Genomic DNA, 18267 nt, shown 5'->3' with positions numbered 1-18267 from the left:
TCCCCCGAATCTCTGAGCAAGCAAGACCCAACAACAAAATATTAGAGTCCCTAAAACTCCCTGGTTCTATCTGAGTAAATACATTACTTTCCAGCTTATTGTAGAACACCAACACAATCACTCACCAGTGTTGTCTGTCTCTGTCATTCTCGAAATTAAAGACGTATTATTATGTTGACAGATGTCTTTCCTCTTTCTCTTGCAGCATTTGATCTAACTTGTATTGTAACTTTACAAAAAAAGAAGGGCACACAGGGTCAGTTGAGCTTTGTGGTTGTGAGGCCTAACCTGCTGACACAAACAGTCCAGACAAGAACACTCCTAATTTGATCCATGACCCTAGAGTACCCTCAGCTGAGTTAGTATAACAGGACTAAGATCGCAAAACATTAGTAAGCTCATTACTGCTCGAGTGTATTGCGTGGTTTTGGCTGCATTTTCGTGGGCTCAGAGAGGATTACCCACTTACTTTACATGGCTGTGTTTTCAAAGCTGGAGCACTGACAAACATTCCCTATGTTTCTGTGGTTCGGTGTGCTACTTAACATCTTATCTTAGTCCGTTTAGGTTGAATTTTCTTCTTTATGGGCCAGATTTTTGAGCAGCATAAAGAAGGATGTTTTTCAGACATATTTTGTTTAGAAAAAACATTTATTTTAGCTTTCACATTCACATGAGACTCTGGAAGACTGATGTTTTCCTTTAACAGACAGTAGATGGATTTGAGAAACAGTGGAAGATCTCAGATATTCCTCTACTTTCATGTGTTCCTCATGCACATTCACTCTCACATTCTCCCACTTCTTGGTGTCAAACCACCTAGACTGCAGCTAGCTGGCACACTCTTCTGCTCCTCACTCTTTCTCTTAATCCCTTTTGATTCAGCAGGCTCCAGACTGCAGGACAGGTTGGAACTCTCCAGCCATGCAGATATCGTCCTGCTTTTGGCGGACGACACGCTGGATGGCGGGAGGAAGGCCACGGGGGTTCCTGGAAAAGACAAGGGCGTAGCCGTCCTCACAGCTGCCGTCTTCTTTCAGGGTACGGCAGGCGTAGGTGATGGCGTAGTTGTCGTAGTCGGTGTCAATCACCCAGTAGTTGTCGCCTGAGTTAAAGAAAGGAGAAGTGTGAGGAGGAATGAGGGGATAAAAGAAATATACGGGAGGGTTCAAGTGTGCAGAACCAACCTCCACTGGACAGGTAGCTGGCCAGTCCTTGGTAGTTCATGAACATCTTGCCGGGTGTGGAAGGGTCAGGTACAGAGTACTGTGCAGCCATGTCAGCACACACAACCCAGAAGCTGCGAAACAATGATACAAACACAAATATGTCTAACACTATATTTTACACTTTCTCTAAACAAAGCCTAGCTCATTGCATGCTTATCTAAGCTTACGTTCCTGTATAAAAACCCTCTCTCTAAACTGTGTTTCTTCCTAATCCTTCCTAATCCTGAGAAAGCCAAGCCTGCAGCTAATGCTGTCCAGAATGTTCTTCTAAAAAGTGTATGTGTTTATGTCTTAAAGCTTTACTGGAACTCAAGCACCACGTGTAAGCTTTTCTTAACCGCTGACCTGATAAACTGAAGGTTCAAGTTACCTTCACCTCATCAGGTCTTACAGATAATGAGCAGATAATGAGATAATGAGTGTAATACAGCAATACGGATGCATACATCAACTGTGAGGGCAAAAAATCTGCACCCGACCTTTTAACTTACCCAAACAGAGTGACGCGTCCCTTGGAGGAGGCGGTCATGGAGCCATCGTCATCGATGGTGTACTCTGCTGAGATGTTGTCCTGCAGGAACAGGCCTTCAGGGTCCTTCTTCTGCAGTGCATACCACTTCCCTGCATACTTCAGTGAAAATGAAATGAGAAAAGCAAAGTCAGAAATTATCCTTTTGTTGTTCATCATTGTTGCTGTCTGTGTATTTTAAATTCACTCACCCTCTTGGGGTCAAAGTCCTCTTTCACAGAGAAGCTATCAACAACGCAGGAGGCAGACAGACAGCGTTCCACGCAGGACACCAAGACCAACAGCAGGGCAAGCTTAGAGGATCCCATTCTGTAATGAACTTATATATCAGTGTTTTCAGAGTAATCAAAGATTCAGTACAAGAGAGCAGTATTCATTGTAATAGGCTGTTAAATACAAATTTGAATGAATAAGTTCCACCGATGAAAGAAAAACATTTCTGGAAAGTTCACGACAACGCCTGGAGTCTGTATACTAAAATCGGAGATACAGTCAGTCAGATCTCATTTTACACTCGAGCACTATGTTCCAGTCTATCATTAATGATATCATGTAAGACTACAGGAAAATGACTAATTCACAGCTATATATGTCCAGTTCACCACTCTCAATAATTAAACCGGAGCTGAAGGAACATAAATCACACAATTTCTGATCATCACGACTGACAGAATTAAAAGAAATTCCTGAAAAGTAGCTGAAAGGATATTTTTTTCAAATAAATATTTCAATGTCATACCTGTTTTGGGTTAAATTAGCAATAGGAGTTAAAAATAAGTTTTCTGTGTGCAGTTATCCACCAGGCTGGGTCTTGTGTCAGAAGCTGCCTTTATATACATGCACCACAGACAAGCTTATGGCTGATTTTCATTGCCTGGGACTAAATAAGGTGCTTAAATCTAGAGCTAATCCTGTTCGTCTGAAATCCTTAACGTAATCTGGCTTTTACCTTCAAACCTGCCCAAGACTTACTATAAAAACAATTAGACCATTATGTAAGTGACTGGAAGAGCTGTAAAACAAGACACATGCTGCCAACAGATGGCAAGTGAAATGTGTCTGACTGTGTGCAAAATACAAGCAGTGGTTGATTTTTTAACTTAGAGATTTGATAATAGTAATGAAAATGCATGTCTGAAATCCAAACAATGAGGTCAATTGTTTGGATTGTTTTGTCCATTTTATTAAAACCAGAAATCTTTATTGGGAGTTTAATTAAAGGACAAAATGCCAGGCTACACAATGAAGACAGAGGGAGACTAAAATCACTGTGTGACACCACATTGAAAAATTGAAAATTCCAAAATTTACTGGATTTTGATAAACCCAAAAAGGTATTTTATGAGGAAGCAGGTTATTCTTTTCTTTTTAGTAGATAAAATAATGGCAAAAACAAAAGAGTTTGGGGTCAAAAAAGGGTCAAGAGGTCAAAAGTCAATTTCAGCAATGGAAAAGTGCTGTGTTAGCATAGTACAAATTCACCTGAGAAACTTCCGTGTCTGTTTAGGATGAGAAAACAAACAGGAAAGAATGAGTACATGCTCCCTTTTCCGACATGCATTTCTTGAAAAACAGCCATGCAGTAAGGAAATAAGCTCTGTCTTAGATCCCACATGCAACATTTGTGTGTGAAGTGAGAGAAAAAGAACAACTTGGAGCTCAAACCACCAAAAAACCTATGTTTTTATCAGCTGTATAATAAAAACGTGGTCAGAAAACACTGATTTGAGATGTGAGCTGTATTCTGTTTTGCTTTGATACTTTGGCAAGTCTGGAAAGTGTTGTAAACAACTGAGATGCACTTCATTGATAAGCACAATTTAATGGACACTAGCTCAGGCCACCAGGCAGGAGAGGGTGAATAAAAGTAGACAATCTAGTTATGTCATCTTGTTTTGGCTGAACAATCAAGGTGTAATGCTCTTTAAAAAAGTCCAAAATTCTTGTTGGTTGGTTAAATTAGTATATTTTGCCCCCCTTTTTAAAAAAAGAAATTATTTTAAAGAATTTTGGTAATTTCAGAGAATTGGCCTCACAAGAGTACAAACTAAGCCCACAAGAACATACCGGACATCGCATTGTTATTCATAAACTTACACACAGACCCCTGTTTGTGATTTCTACTTTCTTGGATTGACCTTGGTCACCTGAGATTACTGCTGGCATTATACATCATGTAATAATATCCACAGGTGTCTGTTTGTTTATATTCGACTTACTACTGTTACAAATTTATCCTCTTTAATCCGATATTCGGTGAAAAATTAAGCAATCGGTGTAAACTAGTGCAGCTCCGAAAGTAAACAGCGTCTTTCAGTGAGGACACACACAGACAAGTCAGTCAAGACAGCAGCTCTATTTTCTCCACTGACAGGAGGAATACAGTTTAATCCTGCTTGTAAGAACAGAAATAGATCCCTGATAAAAATACGTACTCTACACCATCGTTAAATTCCTATGTGAAGAAATACAGTTAGTTCCCTTATAATACTGTTGTATTTTCATTTAACCTTGAAACAATCTAAGCGTGGTATATGTGTATGTAAAGGTTATGAAACTGGCCACAGTAATTACTAACAGTTAAAAAAAAAACTGGTGTCATTGTTTGACCTTCAACTACTTTAAATCTCAAGAATGATCTTCAGGTAATTTTTTTTTTACACTTCTGGCGTTTTGGTCTGTGAGCCGTTCTTTAGAGTGTGTAGGTCTTAGGCTTTAAGAGCTCTAACTAAAAATATGTTTTCTATCCTTAATGCAAGATGTTCTTTGTATAAATCTGAGGTTCCTTGTTTGAACAAAATGTTTTGATATGACCGTAAATGGAAACAACATGGTGGCAATCTGGTATCGGTCATTTTGCTAATTTGCTACGATATGTATCAAAGGCGAAAGCCCCAAAATGTAAAAAAAAAAAAAAGTTAATTTTTTTTAAAGTACTGGCAGCTTTGTAAAAATACTTTCAGTAGCCTGCAAAAAAATACAAATAAAAAATAAAAATGCAAAAAAGTGGAATAAACCCAAATCACCAAGCCTCAAACAATGGATGGATGCTGTCAATGATATCTACAGTATGTAGTGGAAAGTTCACTTTTAGCCCAAGAGGAGAAATCTTTACGAGAAAATACACTTCTTTTTTTCAGTGAACTCATTATGAACAATCCAGATTCATAATTCATTGAGGCAGAGTTGTATTGACTGATGTGCCCCAATATGTATGCTTAATAAAGACTAATAAAAAAAAAAAGGAAACCCCCCAAAATAAAGAACAAAGTGAAAAGTATGGGGAAGTCTGTTAATCCTTTTCGGCAGCACATACTTTGTAACATATGCTTAGATAACCACTGCATGTGCCCACACAGAAGGAAAAAAAAAAGGTAAAATGGCCTGTATTTATAAATAGGAGACTTGCAGATCATGGATCACTCAACATCTTTCTAGCCTGCGTCTGTTGCCATCGTGTGGTGCATGGCAGGATTGCAATATAAGAAAGCTAATATGTGAGTAAATCTTTCAGTTTATTTTCATTTTTTCATGTACTAAACTAAAAGTCTACATCTTTGGTTTCATGTCTGTTATTGTAGAGTCTTTAGGTCACAATATAAAGCACATTGAGATGACTCTTGTTGTGATTTGGTGCTACATAAATACTATTGAATTGAACTGAATTGAATAGCTCGACAAATACTGAAATAGTAGTAACATTAATGACCATATGGCTTTTCATCCAGACCCATAATTAGGTAACATTTTCTATTACTTGGTTTATGATCAACACATGCAAAACAAATGACACTGACATCGGCTTTATATGTGCTTTGTTTTGCTAACAGTGCTAATGAAAAAATGTTCACATGCTAACAGAAGGTGAAAACAGTAGACATTACTATTCATTAGCGTGTTGAACAATGTCATTGATTCAGTTCAATTTGTCTCTATTCAAATTAATAATTAGATTTATTTCAAGGAACTTTACATTATAAGCTGTTTTACTTGCTATGATTAGTGCTGTAGCATGCTGATTACAGCTGTTAGCTTTAAGTAAGGGCTTGCTCAAGTACCGTATTAGAGACCACTGATTAGGCACAAGGAAACAAGTTTATCTGACCTAAAAAAGTTAAGAATAAACTTTGGGCTTTTACAAGAGGTCAGCTAAAAAGAACTAAACTCAGGATTTATCTGAAGTAAATTGGGACATACCTAAAAATAACACTGCTAGCTAATGTCTAAAAAATACTTGATCAAAACTAAACAAAGAATCAAGAGAAACGACAAACAAGAACAACAAAAAAACAGTTAGTGTAACAGTTACTTTTAACTTAACATTAATCAAATCCAAAACAACCACATACAGAACATCAAAACCAACGAATTAAATCAAGGTATTTTGACAAAACAATTCTGTTCCACCCCTGTGATGTGGCAACACTTGGTATATTCCAATTACCACTTCCTGTATTTATAGGAGCTCCATCCACTTCATTCAGAATATACTGCCAGAAACATTAACAGAGCCAGAAAACAAAATTATATGTATGTGTAATTTAGCCAGACCAAAAACGAAAATGATTCAAATGCGTGTTCAAGTGTTTTTAGGTGACTTATACTATACTATTATACACTATAGTTGTGTGGCTGATAATGTGGCCGTCTCAGTACTTCACAGAGCGGCTAACATGGTGATGGTGGGACGCTTTAGTTTGCTGGTCACTGTGTAAGATTTAAGCATTAATTTATATTAGGTAAACTAAAGCACTAAGAAGAGGAAATATGCTGGTGCACAAGTGAGCATGCATAGTGAGGCTCAGGTGAGTGCGTACATGATTCCTGTGTAGATGATACATGGAGTAACAAAACACATCATACACATCCTTATCAAACTAAATCAATAAACACCTCCTGACCCTATCATGAATGTGCACAGATACGCACTCACACAGACACACACTGTACCAGTAATCTATTGTAGTGGAAGGAGATTATGTATTTGACCTTTTGTTTAAGATGTTTATGAAACCTTATTATAGACAGGACCTCACTGCACTGAATCAAAGGATTAGTTTTCCCACAGAAGCACACAGCGTCTCATTTTCCACTGTCTATATGTGCATTACAGGTTTAAAGACTACATGAGGAGAAAGCCAGAGTTTGGGTGCTGACCTCATCAGGCAGCGTTTTAACTAAACAGAGCTTATAAAGAGGAGGTCGAGATTAATGAGGAACTAAAGAGCTTTCACAGGTAGACCTAGAAGAGAGAGACAGAGAGAGGGAGAGAGAGGCAGAACTGGCATACTGTAACTGAAAAATATAGCATATACAGTAGACATGAAAAGCAAAGGGTGTGTATGTAATACAAATATATATCTTATAATTTTGTAGATTTTATAATCATTTAGATTTAATAATGCAACAAATTTTTCATTCACAGCAGTGCAGAAATATGGAGACAAATAATATTTTATTTACTGATTTTATGTTTCATTAAAGTTTTCAGTAATCAGTCAGCTAATTAATTTGTTTTTTTCATATTTGTTTTTCTTACTAGTCATTTTTACTGTGGATCCATTGCTATATCAGCATTTACAAGTAAATTTACACATTTACAAATGATGTTTATCAGTGGTGCACATCAATTTTGTATTAGCTAAATATTCCTAGGTCCCACGGTGATGAGTAAAATTGTATTATTGTTATTATTTATATTTTGGACTAGCACAAAAGAGATAGAAAATATATTTATACTAATGATTATTAGTGGAGAATTTAAAAAATGTTAATAAAATAATAAAATTGCTATTTTAAACATCTGTATTGACCCAGAAATTTAAAAACAGGACCATCATTTCTATTTATTGGTTTCAGAGCCTTTAAACCTATATCTGTATATCTATAATGCCTATATATTTAAACAAATGTTTAAATGTTTAAAACACCTCAATAAAAAAAAAACAGTCTGAGACCAATGAAGAAGACTCGCTGTTTTTTCATTGGTTTTTAAGCTTTTTATTATATTCTCCCCTCAGAATTTAAAAAAAAGTTATAGTTATTGTGTATTAAGTTATTGTGCATGGATGCTTAAATGCGTACATCAACAAAATCAGTAATTAACAGCAAAAAATGAGCCAAGTTGAATTTGTAGTGCAATGCCAGCAGAAAACCTAAGAAATAATTATTCCTTTAGGGACCTGACAGTATATATTTTACTTTTGTTTTGGACAAAAGCACAATGGTGTCTGGATCCTTTGGCCTACATATCCCTTACTACATGATCAGCTGATGAGTTTAGTGTAGGCAGATCCCCACTAACCTTCAGCACTATCTGCTGATGACAGAGGGATTGTTGGATTCAGCCCGCTGCCTTCTCCTCCCTTTCTCAGTCTGCTTATCCCACTAACAAGAGGGGATTATTTTTTTATTTTTTTATACCTGCATTTGAATGTGTCCACTTCTGTTTCCCACCTTTGTGTGTAGTATCTGGGTAAGATTTCTTTCTTTCTTGGGGGGTAAAGTTTAGAAAGTTGTCACTATGCAAGTGTTTCCTTTCTTATTTTGTCTTCGATTTCTAGGTGGGGAAGTTGGAGGAGCAGTGTTGGACGTAGTGGGAGCTCGATCACTGAGCTGAAGAGGGAGAAGACAGGGACACTTGGAAGAGGACAAGGAAGAAGCAATCATGGGTGTACAAAAGGAAGACGTGGAAAAGTTCCTGAACGGGAATCCTGATTTTGCTAAGAAGTACTTTGCCAAGAAGATGAACACCTCCACCATATCGAAGGTTTCAGGACTCCCAGAGAAACAGATCGACTTCAGCCAGTTTCAAGAGCTCACTCAGGTAAGTTACAGTTTTATTTTTTGTTTATTATTGATATTATTTTTGATCTTTAGTGATTTTTCTGTCCTTTTCAAGATCGAGGAAAGCAAAATCATGTATGACCTGATCAAAGACATGCAAGAGAACATCAACATGGAAAAGGTGGTTTTCAAGATCCTGAGAAGGGTCAGCGCACTCTTGCACGCCGACCGCTGCAGCTTGTTCATGTACCGCCAGCGCAATGGCGTGGGAGAGCTCGCCACACGACTCTTCAACGTGAGCAAAGACTCCGAGTTTGACGATTGCATTGTGCCACCAGACTCTGAGATCGTGTATCCGCTGGACATGGGAATAGTTGGCAATGTGGCTCTGACCAAGAAGTCAGTTAATGTGAAAAACGTCAAGGAGGTAAGGAGGAGGGAGGGCTAATTAATTAGAGGGAAAGCTTAGATGATGAAGGTGTGATTCATATTAGATCACCACCAGGTGACACACAGTGGCTAGAATTAAGAATTAAATCAGTTATAAATATATCACAATAACACTTTTGATTTATATTCTCATTTATTCTCTCCAATGGAAGGTAAAGGTGGTGGCAAGTTACCCATGATCTGTTCAGTTCTGTTGGATAATCTCATTGGTTGCACATGAAAGAGGCAAGAATGTCAAGATTTGTTACAGTCTCTTTAAAATCAAACAGCAGGAGCTGCCGCTGCTCTTTTCCTCACAGAGTACCAACAAAGTAACATTTTTGCACGTTTGCTTTCGTAAATATTCACATATATTAGATATCATACCCTAAAGCCTCATGGTTATAGGGCGAGTAAAAGAAAAGCTAGTCACCCACTACACTTGACCACCTGAAGGTGTAAATCCCCTTGACAGACATAATCCATTTATTTTCAGATCCCATGAGGCTCTGCTCTAGCTGTGGATTAGACATCTCTGGCATTTAGTCAGCAGGAATCTAAAACAGATCATTTCACTTTGATAGCTTACTTTTATATCCCTGTATAAACCTTATATTGTTATTTACACTGTTATATTTTAAAGGAACAGTAGCGTGCATCATACGTTTTGTAGTTTCATAATTAAATTGAGTTGACAAACTAATAAAAATGTGGGATTTGTGGGCCATATGATGCGTTCTTACCTACACACTTACCTCTTATTATAGACTCTATTTATTCTCTAATAAATCTACTCTTGGCTCCTGCAGAACTCTGCTGTATAAAAGTTGTTCATTGTCTCTATGCCACCGTGTTAAGTTGGAGTATTTACTATATGTGTACACACATTAACTGTAGTACATTGTAAAAGTCTTCTGTCTTCAAAACAATAATCTTAAATGAATTTTTCTAGCGATGTATTCGGCTTTCAGTAAGGCCTTATGAAAGCCTTTGCGGTGTTATATTAGTAATGTTTTCTGGATGAGCAATTACATGTCTATGTGCTCTGAAGGCATCTTTCCTGCATTTTAGAACCAGCACTTCAGCTCATTTGTTGACGAGCTCACAGACTACGAGACCAGGAATATTCTGGCTACACCCATCCTCAACGGCAAAGACATGGTGGCAGTGGTCATGGCTGTGAACAAGACCACAGGACCACATTTCACTGCTGAAGATGAAGATGTGAGTCCAAACCACAAAAGCACACGTGCTTGAACCACTCACAGTTGAAACTAATGTGCACAATTCTGTAAACAATGTTTTTCTGCTTTAAGGTAAAGACAATCAGCTTTAGACAGTCAGTCAGCCTTAAGATTGTAATTAAAGACAATTAGTTTCTTATTACAGCTGATAAGTATTGCATGAAATATGGGCAAGGTCATTAATGTCAGTTGGGGATGCCCCCCTTCCTCTTAAAAATATACGTGAACTGAATGGACTGAGAGCCACATCAGGTTAATGCATCAGAATTAAGATTCATTTTTCCCTATTTCATATGTTTTACAAGAAAATATTTCAACATGGCTAAAATAATGCCACGTTTATGTATCCACAAGCTCGGGGAAGAGCAGAACCCTGTTATCGGACATGTCAGTGTTCTCTGTTTAAAAAAGGCACAATAATAAATATAATAATAATAATGATAATAATAATGTGATGTTGCTGATTATATTTATAGTACATTATCTTCATCACCCCTCGACCTTCATTTACAGCATTTTTTTGTACCACAAATTTAATTCTGCCACTTATTTTTTATGTTATTTTGACCCCGTTTCCTCCATCCGCACAGCTTTTTTTGAAGTATATGAGAGTTGCCACTTTGAACTTGAAGATCTACCACCTGAGTTACCTCCACAGCTGTGAGACGCGTAAAGGACAGGTACAGCAATTTTAATGTGCTGTCTTTGATGTAGATACAGAAATATTACTGCAGTGTTACACTTGCACCGTGTATTAACCTAATTTTCACCCTTCTTTAATGTATATTTTGCATGTTTTGTAGCTGCTGCTATGGTCAGCCAACAAGGTATTCGAAGAGCTGACAGACATCGAGCGACAGTTTCACAAAGCCTTGTACACAGTCCGAGCCTACCTCAACTGTGACCGCTACTCTGTTGGTTTACTAGACATGACGAAGGAAAAGGTGTGGCTTCTTTCTGTATCTTTGTGTGTGTTAAGCTGTATTTTTGTACCACCGTGAAGTTACTGACTCGTTCTCTGCTTCCAGGAGTTCTTTGACATCTGGCCAGTTTTGATGGGAGAGCAGGCACCTTACTCTGGCCCTGTAACCCCTGATGGCAGGGTATGTTCTTTTATTTTATTTATCTAACATTATTACCAGCACTGCCTTTGCTAGTAAATGTCTACACACTGCTTCCTCTTTGTTCCTGTTTTATTTTGATTTTAGGAGGTAAACTTCTACAAAGTGATTGATTATATTTTACACGGAAAGGAAGACATCAAAGTAATACCGTAAGTGGTTAGATGAAAAAATAAAAGAGATTAATGAAGTTTTAGTGAGAGATAACATCTGTTGATTTACTGCCTGTGTGTCTTATAGCAATCCTCCCGCAGATCACTGGGCTTTGAGTAGTGGCCTTCCCACTTATGTTGCTGAGAGCGGCTTTGTAAGTTTCTTTTTAATTACTTGCAGAAAGCTGTCAAACCAGTTTAACCTAATAAATATTTCCAAACTGATCAGGTTGTTCTCTTCCCTCTCGTAGATTTGTAACATTATGAATGCAGGCGCTGATGAGACGTTCGATTTTCAGGTAAGATATTGTAGACGTCACTGTGTAGAGAGGACGCTACTTTATTAAAAATAAACAGACAAAAAACAAGCAAAAAACAGTGCAGAGTACTTTCAGAGCAGTGGCAGTCACAGTGGTATCCGGGAACGCCCAGGGGTCTGTGACCCATAGCCAAGGTTTGTCGTAACTTTAAAACGTTAATATCTAAAACTTCAGTCGGGGTTTATCAAACCTGTGCTGCTTCTTCCTGGTTTATTATCCAGGTGACTAGTGGGCAAGAGGGATATCTGAATCAGTTATCATCTTTAAGTTATTCCAGGAACAAACTGGTTAAACAGAGAAAATATGCAGACAATCATACTAAGCTTGAATTTTTTTGAAAACACCAAAATGCATCATTAAACCAGACAGAATGATTTACTGGAAAATTAACATGATTAAAATGAAACCTGTTTCTTCATTATTATTAAGACCCCCTGAAGTATTTGGGCTACAATGTTTTAGATTGTAGTTACAGTTCTAAGCTTAAACAGGCCACGCAAGATGTTCTGCTTGTAAAAAAAGCTAAAGAACCTTTTGCATGTAGACATATGTTATGAGGTCTGCTTGTTTCTTGTGTGTTGCAGAAAGAGCCATTGGACAGCAGTGGCTGGACAATAAAAAATGTTCTCTCGCTGCCAATCGTCAACAAAAAGGAAGAGATAGTTGGCGTAGCCACGTTTTACAACAGAAAAGATGGAAAGCCTTTTGATGATCAGGATGAGCAGCTCATGGAGGTAACAGTAATCTTCACAAAATCATTTAGTGCAAATAAAGACAAATACAGTCCCACCAATGTAATCTGGGAAGATAAAGTGTCTATATCTGTTTTATGTTTATGTGTGGAGTCCACTGCCGACACTGTTTGTGGTGAAGGCTGTACGTGTAACATAGATGGCCATCTTCTGATGATTTTCCTGTTTCTCAGGCTTTGACTCAGTTCCTGGGATGGTCAGCGTTGAACACAGACACCTACGACAAGATGAATAAGCTTGAGAACCGCAAAGACATCGCTCAGGACATGGTGCTCTACCACGTCAAATGTCGAGATGATGAGATTCAGAACATCCTGGTTTGTCCTGTTTAAATGTGTTTTCTCTCCCAGCTGTTAACTGACTGTAAACATTAGAGTATTTAGATGAATGACAATAGAAAAGGTTTCCAGCCTCATTTGAACTCCCACCTCACCAAAAGACATTGCAAACCATCCAACAAGAACCAAAAAAAGCTTTTCTTTTTTGACAAGATTCACTAATTTTTCTCTTTGTAGGAGACCAAACTAACACTTGCCATCTTTGTACTTGGCGTTGTTGCCTCAGTTTAAACCTATAACATCAATGGTTTTTGTAATTTCTCCCAGTACACCAGAGAGCTCTATGACTGTGAACCCAGAGACTGTGAAGAGGACGAGCTCCTAGCTATCCTGGTATGTCCAACATGCGTATTCTGATGTCCAGCACATGAATTTGTCCCTCAATTTGGCTTATGTTACCAGAAAAGTTTGACATTTTCCATATATGTCTCTTTTTCATTCATTTCCCTCACAGAAAAAAGACCTTCCTCCACTAATTAAGAAGTTTGAGATCTATGAGTTCCGCTTTTCAGATTTTAATTGCACAGAGATGGAGTTGGTGAAGTGCGGGATCCAGATGTACTATGAAGTCGGTGTGGTCAAGAAGTTCCAGATTCCACAAGAGGTAATGCAGATAAACACAAGTGTGCATCTTTATCTTCAGTTTGTGAACAGCCTTTTGGAGCTGTGTCGTTTTTAAATAGATTTAATGATTTGCTGCTCTCCTCTCAGGTGCTGGTTCGATTCATGTATTCAGTCAGCAAAGGGTACAGAAGGATCACCTACCACAACTGGCGTCACGGCTTTAATGTTGGACAGACGATGTTTACGCTACTGACGGTATTTCTTTAATTTTATTAACCTCCATTTACCTCAGCTTAAATGTATATCTTTATACACAGCAGGGCAATATCTTGTGTGTCTCTGTGTGCTCAGACAGGAATGCTGAAGCGATACTACACTGACTTGGAGGTAATGGCGATGATAACCGCAGGATTCCTTCACGATATTGATCACAGAGGGACAAATAACTTGTACCAGGTCAAGTAAGTGCTTATGGGAACTTTTTGATTTCTCACAACAAAATAAAGAAAACTGCTTAAGGTTTGCAGCATTATATAGCATTTAGCAATATATTGTACAGTACCTTGTGCAATATAATTACAATACCTTGTAATCCGAGTAAAGAGATTCTCCTCTTTCTGAAACAGTTTGAATTTTGTCTCTAACACAAACAATTACAGAGTTATGGTCATTTAAAGAGTGCTTGTAAAGTGGGCCTGCTGGCAGGTCGATGATAAAAAGAAAAGTTAAGGAAGGAATTTTTGATGTAGTCACTATATTAGGTTTATTTTGAAAGGGGGAAATGATGAGGTAAATTCTCATTTACTTTCCAGCAACGTGTTCTATAAAGTAATTAGCAACATGCCCTAAAAAGGAAAAAAACTACTGGCTGTTTAGCTTCGATGCTACTCTGCTGCATGTGCTGCAGATGTCACTGAAATGGCTGCAAATGGTGAAATCTAAGGCACAAATCAAGTAATTACACGATTTCTGAATGATGCCAAGCAATCAGCTTGTAAACAGAAACAGTGAGTCGTCATTGTTCATTTGATGAACCATAGCTACACATATTTGTTTTTGCGGGGGGGGGTAATGTAGTTGAAAGGATATAGTGATCCACAGTCATTACTACAGTGATTATGCATTCGCTTGTAGTTCAGAATGAGCATTAGATCATCTTAAAAGTTCACCTGCACGTTTTAACCTTTCAGGAGATCTTTTGAAAACAAATGGGGAAAAATGTGGTAATAAACTGAATGATGTTTTAAAAAGCCTGTAAATTCTTTTAAAATCTTTCATATATAGTAACTATTATGATAACCGACTTCAGTCCCATTTGAAATCTTGCTGGTATCTGAGGATTTTTATTTTCATTCAACAGATCTGGTAATCCTCTGGCCAAGTTACACGGCTCTTCCATTTTGGAACGGCACCATCTAGAGTTTGGAAAGTTCCTCTTGGCTGACGAGGTGAGTAACAAGACGCTAACGAGAGATTAGCTTAGGTTACTTGTATTCTTTATTCAGTCACTAATGACATTTCTTTGCTCCTCTCCTATGCAGACACTGAATATCTATCAGAACCTTAACAGGCGACAGGTTGACCACGTGATCCATCTCATGGACATCGCCATCATCGCCACTGACCTGGCTCTTTATTTCAAGTCAGTACTACTTTTCATTTGCCTGCCCTTGCTCCCTGACGATAAATGTCTTATTTTTCTAATGTCTTTACTGTCAAACTACAGTAAAAAGTAGACAAACAGTAAGTAAATGATTCTTCTCCTTGCACCTTTCTAGGAAGAGAACCATGTTCCAAAAGATTGTGGACCTCTCACATACGTATGAGGATGAAAAGAAATGGGTCGACTTCATGTCACTAGAAACAACCAGAAAAGAGATTGTCATGTGAGTGCAACTAACATGCACAGTGTTACTTGCTCCTGCACATTTCTCTGAGGCTGCAAACTGTTTTCTGTTTCAGGGCCATGATGATGACCGCATGTGACCTGTCCGCAATCACAAAGCCTTGGGAAGTTCAGAGCAAGGTGAGAAGCACAGAAATTATTGGTGTTGATAGTAAGCTGAGTCACAAATGAGTAAATAATGATTTTTGCATTATTTAAGACCATAACCACATTTGTATGTCTTCCAGGTTGCCTTGTCTGTGGCAGCAGAGTTTTGGGAACAGGGTGACTTGGAGAGGACTGTACTGGAGCAGCAACCCATTGTGAGTTTATTTACTGCTGGAGTGTATTTGTGCTCATAAAAATATACTTATTTGTTTCACATTTAAATGTATAATTATTCATTTGTTGTTGTTTTTTTCATGATACTGCCAGCTAGATACAATGTCCAGCACTATATTTCCTAGCTTATTACAGATGTGTAAAGCGCTTTGGGGTCTTTAGGGACTAAGTAAAGTGCTATACAAATACAGGCCGTTTTTACTATTTTAAAGTAAAAATGTAATCATGTGTAGAAGTGTGTGTGATTAGCTACAGACCTGCACTGATTTCATTAATTATATGACAGTTCTGAATGCGCTAAATGTTTGTCCCTCCCACCAGCCCATGATGGACAGGAACAAGTCAGCTGAGCTTCCAAAGCTTCAGTGTGGTTTCATTGACTTTGTCTGCACGTTTGTCTACAAGGTAATAATGATTATTACATTCTTGCTCACCGAATATGTGCACTGCATGGCTCCTGTCACTGTTTCTGTGCAAAAACTAGGTTAGTCTGAACACATTTAAACCACTGGGTCAATTCTTCTTCTTATTGTTATTTTTTTTATTATGTATTTGTGTTTTCAATGGAGCATCACCATCTCCTGTACAGCTCCCCTCTTCTGTGCTGCTCCATGCAAATTTTTCATTTCTGCTTTGCATCTTATCTTTAAGGAGTTTTCTCGCTTCCATCCACAAATCCAGCCCATGCTGGATGGCATCTTAAACAACAGGAAGGAGTGGAATGCCAAAAAGGAAGAGTACGAGGCTAAGCTCAAAGCCATCGAAGAAGAAAAAGCTGCTAAAGAGGCAGCGGCAGCCAGCAAAGGTAGGGTGTGTCTTTACAATAATCAGAACCCTACAAGGAACTGTTAAAAAGGTTGTTGACTCAGAGAGGCAGAGCACTGAACCCAAACAGGTGGAACAATGTAAAGTGCAAAAATAAAAGAAATGCAATGATTTGAAAGTTATTAAGTAATCTGAAGGTAGCACAGAGACAACCTTTCACAGTGCTAAAAAAACAAACAACAACAACAACAAAAAAACCCACTTTTAAATTGATACCAATTAGCCCAGTTTGGTGTCTGGACTGTTTAATACATGCAGAATTCAATGGATAGCTGAATATGCTGTGCCCAAACCTTCAAATATCATTCAGCATTAATGGGGCCTTCATAGAAGGGCAAGTTACTCACATCATGTGCACTAATCCATCTCTACAGCGTTGAGCTGCATGCTGATAGTAAGCCAGGTTGAATCCTCCGTCTTTAGTGTGGAGGATTCAACATTAAAAAAAAAACAAAAACAAGAAATAATGTCAGTTTTCCACTTTTTTTCCACCTCAGTTCATCTTGAATGGGTTCAGGCCCAGAGGAGGTGATAGTGCTTTTAATTTGCTTCACATCTGAAACACCAAACCTCTCTGAGGTCTCTTTTTCTACCTAACTATGTCATCGACTTGTCATGAAACTTTCCACTAGGTTTTCAGCCTTTCGTTGGTCTAACACCAATATTTTTGAACAGTGTTGTGTCTATTTTTAATTAAATATCTCGTTTGGATTGTAGAATGGGTTCATATATTAAAATTAGCCACAACACAAGTGATCATTTGGTTTCTAGTGCTTTAATTGTATACTTACCCTTTTGTTGAATATTTAATTGTTTAACAGCGGCTGCAAACAACCCCAGTGGTGGGTCTGGCTCCAAGACCTGCTCTGTGTGCTAATCAGCCAAAGAACTGCTGACATTCCTGGGGTCTACGAAGACACTCATGACGGACTGAGTCTCACCCCAGCAGAAACAAACAAAAGAAAAAGTCAGGGAGACGGATATATGAATGCACAGCCCTGTAGTAACTCTTCAGAAAAGGGGGTCCAGTCGGAAAAGGAAAAACCTGAACACGGCGAGATCTCCACCAAGAAGAGCAAAGCTTTATTTTTAAGAGGCCAGGTGAGCCAAAAATTAATTCGGATCAAGGAAAGACTGACCACATTTTGAAAAAAGGAAAAAAATCCTGCGATTACATTTGAGGCAAAATTGCTGCTTCCTGTCTTAAAATAATTGTACTTTTATGAATCAAGACTGAAGATGATTTTTGCATCTCGTGTTCCTCTGATCTTAAAAAAGTTTGCTTATCTTTAAAGGATTTGTGTTAGTGACAATGTGTGAATGTGTGTGTGCTTGTTGTGTGTTTCTCATATGTACAACTTTTTTATTTTTTCCCCAATTCTTCCAAGTATTTATTTACATGGCAAACATCTCAGGAGGACACAGCCTACATCTGTGTAGTAAACAATAATCCTGTACAGAAAGGGAGTGCAGTGCTTTTTTTTAAATGCTCGGGCCTCTTTAGATTATTTAAAATGTTTGGGCTTTTAATTTTCCATATATTTACTATTATAGTACTTTAGTTTTCACAGAACATAGACAGTTATTGTTTAATCATATTCAAAAGTAATCCACTGTTGACTACTTCCAGTCACTTACTATTTACAAATGAGAGTCTGTTTACTTTGTCTGCAGAGAGCCAAAGGTAAATGTTCGGTCGTGCTACAGGAACAGCTTTTAAAAAGAGTTTTACAGTGAACACTTATGAGTTC

General features: G+C 37.9%; 2 protein-coding genes across 2 annotated transcripts; one reads left to right on the top strand and one right to left on the bottom strand.

Moving 5' to 3' along the window:
• Positions 1-632: 632 nt before the first annotated feature.
• On the bottom strand, positions 633-2579 carry rbp4l (retinol binding protein 4, like). Its single transcript, XM_005735320.1, has 5 exons — positions 2498-2579; positions 1950-2067; positions 1721-1857; positions 1188-1300; positions 633-1105 (listed from the first exon to the last, which is right to left on the bottom strand). The coding sequence occupies exons 2-5, from the start codon at positions 2064-2066 to the stop codon at positions 882-884; spliced, it is 591 nt and encodes a 196-aa protein (XP_005735377.1). The 5' UTR covers position 2067; positions 2498-2579; the 3' UTR covers positions 633-881.
• Positions 2580-8102: 5523 nt separating this feature from the next.
• pde6b (phosphodiesterase 6B, cGMP-specific, rod, beta) lies at positions 8103-17869 on the top strand. The gene is made up of 24 exons (XM_005735319.1): positions 8103-8233; positions 8322-8584; positions 8660-8971; positions 10045-10197; positions 10808-10897; positions 11021-11161; positions 11246-11320; positions 11426-11490; positions 11579-11645; positions 11742-11789; positions 12395-12544; positions 12736-12879; positions 13168-13233; positions 13355-13504; positions 13612-13719; positions 13816-13925; positions 14825-14912; positions 15006-15106; positions 15243-15350; positions 15427-15490; positions 15598-15672; positions 16013-16096; positions 16343-16496; positions 17338-17869. Exons 2-24 carry the CDS (start codon positions 8426-8428, stop codon positions 17391-17393), a joined length of 2568 nt encoding a protein of 855 aa, XP_005735376.1. The 5' UTR covers positions 8103-8233; positions 8322-8425; the 3' UTR covers positions 17394-17869.
• Positions 17870-18267: the final 398 nt, after the last annotated feature.

Source organism: Pundamilia nyererei, unplaced genomic scaffold, assembly GCF_000239375.1.
Source record: "Pundamilia nyererei isolate P.nyererei 1_Seehausen unplaced genomic scaffold, PunNye1.0 scaffold00063, whole genome shotgun sequence".
Lineage (NCBI taxonomy): Eukaryota > Metazoa > Chordata > Actinopteri > Cichliformes > Cichlidae > Pundamilia > Pundamilia nyererei.
This window is presented reverse-complemented; position numbering and strand designations above follow the sequence as displayed.

Bases quoted from the DNA above. Each gene is read 5' to 3' on its own strand.
- rbp4l (XM_005735320.1), bottom strand. From the start codon at position 2,066: ATGGGATCCTCTAAGCTTGCCCTGCTGTTGGTCTTGGTGTCCTGCGTG. The intron at 1,858-1,949 runs GTGAGTGAATTT...TTTTCACTGAAG, and splicing joins AGGACTTTGACCCCAAGAGG to TATGCAGGGAAGTGGTATGC. The intron at 1,301-1,720 runs GTAAGTTAAAAG...ATTGTTTCGCAG, and splicing joins GGACGCGTCACTCTGTTTGG to CTTCTGGGTTGTGTGTGCTG.
- pde6b (XM_005735319.1), top strand. From the start codon at position 8,426: ATGGGTGTACAAAAGGAAGACGTGGAAAAGTTCCTGAACGGGAATCCT. The intron at 12,880-13,167 runs GTTTGTCCTGTT...AATTTCTCCCAG, and splicing joins ATGAGATTCAGAACATCCTG to TACACCAGAGAGCTCTATGA. The intron at 16,497-17,337 runs GTAGGGTGTGTC...ATTGTTTAACAG, and splicing joins GGCAGCGGCAGCCAGCAAAG to CGGCTGCAAACAACCCCAGT.